General features: G+C 38.2%; 1 protein-coding gene and 1 pseudogene across 1 annotated transcript; one reads left to right on the top strand and one right to left on the bottom strand.

Moving 5' to 3' along the window:
• Nucleotides 1-3,210: 3,210 nt before the first annotated feature.
• Nucleotides 3,211-4,151, bottom strand: LOC115272568 (annotated as a pseudogene).
• Nucleotides 4,152-9,713: 5,562 nt separating this feature from the next.
• LOC115272728 (olfactory receptor 51V1-like) lies at nucleotides 9,714-10,658 on the top strand. The gene has a single exon (XM_029915712.1). It carries the CDS (start codon nucleotides 9,714-9,716, stop codon nucleotides 10,656-10,658), a length of 945 nt encoding a protein of 314 aa, XP_029771572.1.
• The last annotated feature ends 243 nt before the right edge of the window (nucleotides 10,659-10,901 follow it).

Genomic DNA, 10,901 nt, shown 5'->3' with positions numbered 1-10,901 from the left:
GGTCATGATCTCACAGTTGATGAGGTGAAGCCCCGTGTCAGGTTCTGCTCTTCTCACCCTCCTTCTCTCTCTGCCCCTCCCCCACGCTTCTCTCTCTCAAAATAAATAAGCATTACAAAAATTCACAACATCATAAGTTATTAGTCACTAAAGAACTGCATGTGAAAACCACTAGACCATTCACACTCATTTGAGTGGCTATATTCAAAAGACAGACTATAAGTATTGATGAGATTAAGAAGAAATCCCACCATAATATGCTGACCGTGGGAATGAAAATACTTCAGCAGCTTTGGTAAATACTTTAGCATTTTCTCAAAACGTTGAAACATAAAATTATTGTATGACCCACTGTTAGGTGTCTAGCCGAAAGAATTGAAACGTATGTCTGCACAAAGACTTGTACATGAATGCTCATCAGAGCTTTATTCACAATAGTAAATGGAGAAACAATGCCCATCAACTAAAGAATGCATGGCAGCACTGGGGTTAAAGAGGAGTAGCCACAGAATGCCGCATGGAAAACAGGACAGTCTGCATGCAGATCCTGGGGAAAAAATGAGGAAGGGCATCCTTTACATTTTCACCAAAATAAATCTATTAGAGTTTTACTGGAAATGGTCACTGCTCTTCATAAATGAAAATGAACTCTTTAGTCATTTAAAATGAAACAAAGTTTTTCATATATATACAAAATTGTGTTTTACGGCAAAGAAACAGAGCACTGATAAATTTAAGTCATCCTCACATAATTTTGACATACTCATATGGTACCTATCTTTAAGACATCTTTTCATTTGGAACCACTGATAGCATGCTTGCCTAATATTTTTATTATTTCCTTTTCAGAGTATTTTTGATGATTCGACTATATCCTATTTTAATGTTCAAGTTTTTTAACGTACTCCTACATATACTTGATCAAGTCATCCCCCCTCGTGTTTCTAACCATGGTTTGCAAATTCATTATCCAGCTCTATTTTTCTCATAAGATACCTGATACCTATATCAAATCCCAGGCTGGACATCTCTTCTTCAATGTGTCTCAGGCAGAACAAATAAATACAAGAGAATATATCTAAAACAAGTCTTATTCACCCACTCCTTTCTTATCTCAGTAATGGCCATTGGATCACTGTAGTTTCCCATCTCAAAAATCTAAACATGATTGGCACCTCCATTTCACTTATGCCTGACAGTCAATTAATCACCAAACTTTTGATCCCACCTGTTAAATATATCTCATATGCATTCATTTCTTGAAGCTCGCTGATCTGACCCTTGTTCCATCAGTACTCTGTTCTTTTATTAAGACTATTCTTGTCTTCTGCTGTCAACTCTTTTCTTCAACTATTCAGTACAGGACTGATGATCTTAACACACATGATTGATGGTTTCACATTTTAATTGTGATTCATGAATAGTTACATATTGCCCTAAGGATTAAAACTCATCTTTCCTGGGGTGCCTGGGTGACTCAGTCAGTTAAGCTTCTGACTCTTGATTTTGGCTCAGGTCATGATCTATCTCAGGTTCCTGAATCCAAGTCCTGCTCTGTTTGTACCGACAGCTTGGAGCTTCCTTTGGATTCTCTGCCTCCCTCCCTCTCTCAGCCCCTCCCCTGCTCACTCTCTTTCTCTCTCTTGCTCAATAATAATAATAATAATAATAATAATAATAAAAAATATGTTTGAAAACCTCATCTTTCCTAGCATTGTTCCTGTCTGCTTTTCAACTTTTATGCCTGAATTGTATAGTCACTTATTCACTTGTTTTTCATTCAGTCTGATGGATTCTTGATGTTTTTGTTTCTTCTTTGGATTGTCTGAAAAGTCCTTCTTTTTTATATTCCTCTAATTTCCTACCCTCACTCTACAAGCCTCAACTACATACTACTTTCTCAGGGGAATCCCTACCCAAATCCCCTGTGCTGGATCAGAGTCTCCAGGGAGTGGTTAGTGCACTCCTCATTTCCAAATAATGACATTGACCACAATTATTAATGCAGTTGCCTGCTTTGTAATGTTTGTTTCTGTCACCTGTTATACTGAAGGCAAAGTATTCTTCTGGTTCCCCACTGTTTTCCTGTGCCTGAGAAGTGCCTAATACTGTGTCTCAAATATTGAATTTGAATACGAATTAAAACATATTGAATACTCAATATTTTAATGTATTTTTATCAATACTCCACAGCTACCTCAAACTCAATGTGTTCAGTGTAAGTTCGGCCAGCTCACTACATACACAATTCTCTTTCTTTGTCACTATCTCACTGAGTGAGGCATCCAATCTACTTGATTTCTCAACCAGAAAACCAGAACATCAACTATGAAACCCCTCTGTTGACCAAGGTACACACAGTTATTAAGATGTGTCCATACTTCCCACAGATAATTCTATCCCTTATCATATTTCCCACAGTCATTGCTCTGAGAGAGGCACTATAGTTCCCAAGCGTACTTTCATATTATTTTCTACACAAAATTCTGTTCCTATAAACTATGAAGAATTTATGATGCCTTGCAGAAATTGCAGTGATACTATACTTAGTGAAAAAATGAAGAATGACAATTTTACGTGGAATATAGTCACATCTTTATACCATGGAAAGTAAGTCACATCTTTATAACATGGAAGTAAGAATAAAGTCTTTGGAATACAGGGATTATATATCTTTTTATTTCAAACTTCCTGTAAGAGACTTGCATTAGCCGCTAATGGGGAAAAAGTAGTAAAAGTGGGGAAAGGGCTTAGCATTTTAGATTCAGATGTTCCTCACCTCATTGATAGGAACAAAACAGGTCAAATTACATTATATATTTTGATAGAAAGACCAATTAGTGAATAATCTAAACAATAAGCAGGGTTCCAAAATTTTAGATAGTGGTCTGTCTACATGGAATGAAAATATTGGTGAACTGAGGGTCATAATTTTCATATTGCAACCATGTTTCAAGAACATGTCAACAAAATGCAAAGAAACATATTATTACATCTAGAAATCTTTTCTGGAACATGTATTGACAAAAATTAGTTCTATTTTCTCTCTTGAATTAGAACATCTCTTAAGTAATTTAATACCCAAGTCCTCATAAAACAATAAAACCTAATAGAAGTTATTATTCAAATTATTAAGTTTTTGCACACATGGAAAATAGCATTACACTTCTGACCTGAAAACAGTCTTACTGATAAAATCCAAGGCTTAAACTACATTTTCAGGGAAAACCACTTCTTCATCCTGCTTCGTATCTGCTGGGTCTTTACACTGTAGATGATTGGATTCATGAGGGGTGGAAAGAGAATGTAGATGTTGCCCATGAGGACGTGAACCGAAGGGGAGAGATGCTTTCCAAAGCGGTGCACCATGGTGAGGCCAATGATGAGGATATAAAAGACCAGGACAGCACAAATGTGGGACACACAGGTCTGCAAGGACTTGAGTCTCTCCTCGCGGGAGGCAATTGCCAGCACTGTTTGCAAGATGAAGACATAGGGGATGAGAATAAGTACAGCATCTAACAACAAGGTACAGATCACCAGAGCCAGGGCATAGAAGCTGTTGAACCGAATGTCAGAGCAGGCGAGCCTGAGCAGGTCCTGGTGCAGGCAGAAAGAGTGGGAGAGGATGTGGCGTGGCAGTAATGGAAGAACTTCAAGCGAATGACAGGGAGAATGGACACAGCTGCCCTCATCAAAATGGCCACCATGAAGTGAATGACTCTACTGTTAATCAGGATGGAAGTGTATCTCAGAGGATTGCAGATGACAGTGAAGCAATCAAAGGTCATGGCAAGAAGGACTCCAGACTCTGTGTCAGAAAGTCCGTGGACAAAGTAAGTCTGTGAAATGCAGGCATCCAGACCTATTTCTTGACTAATCCCCCACAAGACCCCCAGCACTGTGTGCACTGTGGACAGCCCCATGCACAGGTCAGTGAGGGCCAGCATGGCCAGGAAGTAGAACATGGGTTGGTGCAGGCTGGGCTCTGTCTAGATCACGTGAAGCACCATGCAGTTTCCTAGGAAAACCATGGCATAGATGGAGAAGAAGGGAATTGAAAACCAGGGATAGTACTGGTCCAGGCCAGGGAACCCCGTGAGAATGAATATTGAGGTATTGATAATGGAAGCAGAAGGAACAGACATGATTATTTGAAGGTAATGTTTGAAATGAGATCAATAGTTACCCACAGTTTTGTCAAACTGTCTGCTCTGTATGGAAGCTGGTGAGTATAACACAGGTCCTCACACTGTAGCACAGCTCAGGCTAGTGTAGACCCCAGGGAAGCTCCCCTCTGCATGAGGGGCTAGGCTACAACACAAAAAGGTCTCATAGGGAAGCCCTTGGTATCAGGTCTCAGGTTATAGCAGCAAATCAATGTCATGACCATTGTGGGCAAATCAGATCATTCCCTTTCTTCACTTTTTGTTCCTCTGAGCTGCTTGCAGGACACACAGCAGGTGACAGTGGCAAAGCTGTTAAGAGTCTAGGGCTGCTCCTGCTGTCCTGTCCTGAGGACGCCTCTGCACACTGTCCTGTGGCCGGTGCTTGTGGCAGGAGGAATCAGAAGGCTCAGATTTAAGGGAAGGAGTGAGATGATTGTGTGGGCCAGGTGGTCCAGGCTCCTCAGAGGCTCTCTTTCCTCTTGGTGACTCCACCTGGTCCCTGCAGGCTTGTGACTTCCTGGGATTGAGAGGAAAAGGTAAATGGCAGTATTTTCCAGAGTCCACAGATCTTTCCTACCTTGGAGAGAAAGAGACACATGTGTCAACTGAAAACTTAATACCTACTCAGAAGGAGGCAAGAAATAAATACCCAGAAAAGATAGTATCAGAATTCTGAAGAATTTTAATCTCACTTTCAGTCTGAAATCAACTAAAATGTTTCCATAAGGCTGACATTTCACTTATTCATTGTTTTTCCCTAAATGTCACTTTTACAGTTCATTGAATTACTTGGTAAACATTTCTCTCTTTCTGAGCCCCCTGAGCTCCTTTTTGACAGGTATAATATAAAGAACCAAATATAAAATTTTTTGTGAAAAATGATCAAAAATGACTCAAAATGTATTGCTAAATATTTACTTATGTTTCAAAATGTATTGCTAAATATGTTACTTATGTAATATAAAGTTAATTATTGACTCATGTGTGAAATACTTAAAATATTTACTCTTCATATTTGTGTCATTAACAGGTGCTCTATTAAGATTATAGATAACTGCCTCTTTCAAATATACTTTTTCCTTTGAAGCATTTTCCATTTTTTTCCCTTGGGCAAAAGTTTTGAGTAGAACATAATGAACATTTTTGCAAATGATTTAATGATAAATTTTCTACCCAAAGCCCATTGTTTTCTACAATGAAGGACATTCTTCCATTTTAATATAATCATCATCATGAAATCAATACTATCACATTGTTATAATCAAATTATCTGACCACAGGTAGACTTTCCAAACTGTACCATCAGTGTAATCAGTAGTTAAAGAAAAATGCAGTTCAGAATCATGTGTATATTAGTAATCCTATCTTTTTAATTTTCTTCTCTGTAAAATTTCTTCAGATTTTCCTTGATTTTTGTAACTCTTAAAACTTTGAAATATACAAGTCAAGAATGCTTCTCGTCTAAGTTTGTTTGACTCATCCTCATGGTTAGGTTCAGATTATATAGTCATGTAATAGAAGTGAGGTTTATTCTTTTCATGCATATGTTCAGGCTACATGTGGTTTGAATTTGTCTAAAAACTGATGATGATAAATTATTTGTTAAAGTAGGATCTTCCAGGATTCATTACTATAAATTTATGTATTTTCCCTTTCCTTTTTTTTTTAAGTTTATTTATTTATTTGGAAAGAGAGAGAGCCAGAGAGAGAGAGAGAGAGAGAGAGAACAAGTGAGAGAGCAAGCAGGAGAGGGGCAGGGAAGGGGCCAGAGAGAGAGTCCCAAGCAGGCTTTGCACTGTCAGCAGGGAGGCTGATCCAAGACTCGAACTCACAAATCCTGAGATCATGACCTGAGCTGAAATCAAGAGTTGGCCTCTGAACCCACTGAGCCACGCAGGTGCTCCATTCCATTAATTTTTAATAAGTATGTTGTAGGAGAGTATTTGAGACTATAGAAATATCTTATTGTCTTATATATTTTATTCAATAGGTAATGATCAGTCACTATCATTTTTTAATATTCAGTTTATAATCCAGATTTGGTCACTGAAAGCATTACAATTTGGCTTTTGTATCTTTTTTTAAAAAAACATACTTTAGGGGAGCCTGGGTGGCTCAGTCGGTTGAGCATCTGACTTCAGCTAACGTCACGATCTCACGGTTTGTGGGTTTGAGCCCCATGTTGGGCTCTGTACTAACAGCTAGCTTAGACCCTAGAGCCTGCTTCACATTCTGTGCCTCCCTCTCCCTCTGACCCTCCCCTGCTTGAGCTGTCTCTCTCTATCTCTCAAAAATAAATTAAAAACATTTAAAAATTTAAAGAAATAAAAATAAAAAATAAAAACATATTTTAACACTTCTTAATTTTTGGTAATGTTCTGTTTGGTTCCATTTGGTATATTCAATGTACTTTCACTAGCATAGCCCTATAAGCATCTACATTCACAAAAAGCTACATCTCCTTTACTTTCTTTTTTTTTTTCTTAATGCTTATTTTTGAGAGAGACAGAGTGTATGTGTGGGATGGACAGAGAGAGATAGACACAGAATCCAAAGCAGGCTCCAGGCTTTGAGTTTCTTTGCTTCTCCCTCCCTTTTTGGGTGAGAGAAGAAGGCTACAGGGAGCTGGTGCTGGGTAGTTCTCTTTCTCCCTGTGCCTGAGGTAGGCTCAGGCACAGCCTCTTTCACTGAACAGGAGGTTTTTCTCATGGACAACACACTAGCTGTATTGCGAGATGGTTAATCTCATCCTCCACCTTCTACTGGCAATAGATGATGCTTTTCTTGGCTTTTCACTAAGAACTTTTTGGGTTTCTTGGAGGTGACATTCATTAAAGTACACTGCCACATCATTACAGTTCCCAGAAGCCTCTCATTGTCTTGCTAATCCATGTTGAGCACCCGAAATTTACCAAATATGCTGATTAAGAATTTTACTTTCTTTTGTCATTCTCTTTATTCCCCTTTCTCTTGGTTATTTCTGGGTGGTGGTTCACCCTGTAACTTCAGTTCTCTGATGGGTTCAAGAGAAGTCTGTAAGATTTAATAGATGGAGGCAGAGACAGAGGAAAGAAAGAGACCAGGTTATGGAGCCAAGAAAGACTTTATTGGGATCTGCGATTCCCAGGCGAGGTCCCACGACCCCGGGAGTGAAGAGTCAGGGAAGTCGTGCCTGATAGGTGATGGGCAGGGGGGTTTTATGGGTGAGGGGGTTCTGGGTTTGACCTTGGGAGGGAAGATTACCAAATAAGGGCATTTTAGGGATATGTCAGGATGGGATAGGTTGCCTCCTCTGTCAGGGTGATGGGAAGCTGAAGCTTCATGATTGACTATTTCCAAATAGGGCAGGACATCCCAGGTCTGCAGGTGAGGGGTGGGGGTCGTCTGGGCACGTGTTCTCCTCCAGCCCCCAGAGAAATGGCCCCTCGGTCACCACCTTGAGGTGACTCTTACAAAGTCATGGTTTTCAGTTTGTTTAGTGTTTATTGTTGTTGCTGTAAAAATGTCAGTGATAACTTCCAAAGCCTTTGCACATCAGAACAGAAAGCAGAAGTCTAATAATCTGACTTTGAAATAAAAAAAATTGATGCCATTATTACTGCATCCTCCAAATCAAATATTTGGCATTAACTCTGAAAAAAAATCACTCAAGATGATAGAATGAAAACTTCATAATAGTAATGGGAAAATCACAAAATATACACATTTAAATATATTTCATTTTCATGGATTGGAAAGCATGGCAATTTCCCCCAGTTTTATTTTTGGTTCAACACAATCACAATCAATATCTCAGAAAGTTTTATGCACATATTTACAAGTGTATTGCAATATTTTTATGTACAGGCAAAGGAACTGTATAGTAGCCATAACAAATTTGGAGGACTTTGCTAGATTTTAAGACTCTTATAAAGCCACTATAATGGCCATAGTATGGTGTTGTAAAAGGATAAACACATAGATTAATACCAGAATGGAGCAGTCAAATCGACCACATAAATATATCCAAGTGATTTTTGGCAAAAGTTCATAGATAAACCAATCAAGAAAAAATACTCTTCTCCAAAGTGGAAGTACTGAAATATAAAAATAAACTAAACATCATATATAAAAATTAACTTAAAATGGATTATAGAACAAAAGGTTAAACGTAAAACTTCTAGGAGAAAACATGAGAAAAATCTCGTGACCCTGGATTTGACAGTTTGTAGATATAATAAAAAGAGCATATTCTTTAAAGGGAAAAAAAAAGTCAACATTTAAGAAAACATTTCCACTACTCTTGCAAAACTTTGTTGTGCAAAAGTCACTGTTAAGAGAAATAAAGGACAATTTACAACTTGACAATGACTATATGCAAATCATGTAACTAGAAAGGATTTTGTAATTTAAATGTGTAAAGAACTCTCCAAACTCAGTAAGAACGGAACATCATCACAAAGGGAAAATTATTTGAACAAGCACTTCACCAATAAGTGTGTATAACAAATAAGCACGTGAAAAGATGCAAAAAAAAAAAACCATAATGGAGGCACAAATTAAAACCAAAATGATATATCACTACGCACCTATTAATAGAACAAAACAAAAGAAAACAAATAAAACATCTGACCATACAATGTATTGGCCTAAATATGGAGGAATTGTAATTCTCATACTGCTGGGCCAAAAGTCAAGTGGTACAGTCACCTGGAAGATATGTTGACAAGTATTGTAAAGAGTTAAATAAATATGTACCATATGATATAACTATGTCTTCATAGCTATTACCGGAGAGGAAGTATTGGTTTGGTACTTTAGAGCTTAAACTATCATTTATGTTCTATAAAAAGATCAGAGATAAAAACATTGTGAAGGTCAGAAAAAGGAGAAATCGCATACAGAATAATGAAATATATAAAAATAAAGAAAAATATGATAAAGTATGACTAAAATGGGTAAATGATTTAGAGAGGGATTAAACAATGTAGAAGGTGCCAAAAAAGTTCTGATTCCTCTAAGTTTGTTAGGTTTCTCTTGGCTACATTGAAATGTTCTGCAAAATCAGTTTACTTTACTCAGTCCATTTCCTCTGGGATCTCGTGGCCCTTGGGGGTAGATAAAGAAACAGTTTTAACCAAGAGAAAAATTTAGCAATGCATTTCACATGTTACTGACTCTAAGGACAGCCATGACAACAGTAAGTACAGATCACATGTTATCTTCCTTTAGGAATAAACAGAGACTCCCTCAAGTCCAGCCCACATCTAAAGCCCATGGATGCAGAAACATTATTTCTGCATAAAACCCCCTAGTCTCTTGACATACTTAGTTACTAGTCCTGGAAAATCTATGTCTAGACAATGGATTTTTGCCCTATAGAATACAGGTCTCTTTTTCTATAAAAAAGTAGGTCTCTTTTTCTGAGTTTATGACACCTAAGGAAATTGTATTATATTTTATTTTATTTTATTCTCAAAGGCAGACAAGGATTATGAGAAGTTAGGAGATCAAAAACTAATCTAATTTTAACATCTCTGTAGAAATACTTTCAATTATTTACTAATGTCTCCTATCTCTATCTTGAATGTCAATAGTTCCAGATTTATTCTCACTGGCTTTCCTGGCCTAGAAGGTCACTATCCCTGGATCTCCATCCCTTTCTCCTCCATCTATGCCATGGTTTTCCTAGGAAACTTCATGGTGCTTCACGTGATCCGGACAGATCCCAGCCTGCACCAGCCCATGTTCTACTTCCTGGCCATGCTGGCCCTCACTGACCTCTGCATGGGGCTGTCTACCATGTACACAGTGCTGGGGATCCTGTGGGGATTCGTTCATGAGATTAGCCTGGATTCCTGCATTGCCCAGTCTTACTTCATCCATGGTTTGTCCTTCATGGAATCCTCTGTCCTCCTTGCTATGGCCTTTGACCGCTACATTGCCATTTGCAACCCACTACGCTACTCTTCCATCCTAACTAATGACAAAATCATGAAAATTGGGGTGACGATCTTATGTAGGAGTTCTTTACTCATACCTCCAGTCATCATCCGCCTAAAGTTCTTAAATTATTGCCGCCCCCACATCCTTTCTCACTCTTTCTGCCTGCACCAAGACTTAATTCGAATGGCCTGTTCAGATATTCGTTTCAACAGCATTTATGGTCTTGCCCTGGTAATCAGCAACCTGCTGTTGGACGCAGTGCTCATACTTATCTCCTATATTATGATCTTGCATGCAGTCTTAGCTATTGCATCCTGGGAGGAGAGGATCAAGTCCTTGCAGACCTGCGTATCTCACATCTGTGCTGTTTCTGTTTTCTACATCCCGATCATTGGTCTGACTATGGTGCATCGCTTTGGGAGACACCTCTCTCCATGGGTCCATGTCCTCCTGGGCAACATCTATATTCTTTTCCCACCCTTGATGAACCCCATTATTTATAGTATCAAGACACAACAAATACGGAAGAGAGTCCAGAGATTGTTTAATTTTAAAAATTTGTAAGTCTTGAGATCATATGTGAATTTATTTAAAAGTCAACAAGTGGAGCTTAAAAGGGTAAGTGTCAGTAAATAACTATAAATATATTTGATGACTTCTATTTGTATGTTTTTCATGTCACTCCCTCCCCATTTTCCCCACGACCATCGTAAGTCAGTGAAATTGATATGTTATATTGTGATCAGTTTTATAAATCAGAAAGTACATACAAAATGGTCTGAGAATCATATTACTGTATAAGGCAGA

This window comes from Suricata suricatta, chromosome 11, assembly GCF_006229205.1.
Source record: "Suricata suricatta isolate VVHF042 chromosome 11, meerkat_22Aug2017_6uvM2_HiC, whole genome shotgun sequence".
Lineage (NCBI taxonomy): Eukaryota > Metazoa > Chordata > Mammalia > Carnivora > Herpestidae > Suricata > Suricata suricatta.
This window is presented reverse-complemented; position numbering and strand designations above follow the sequence as displayed.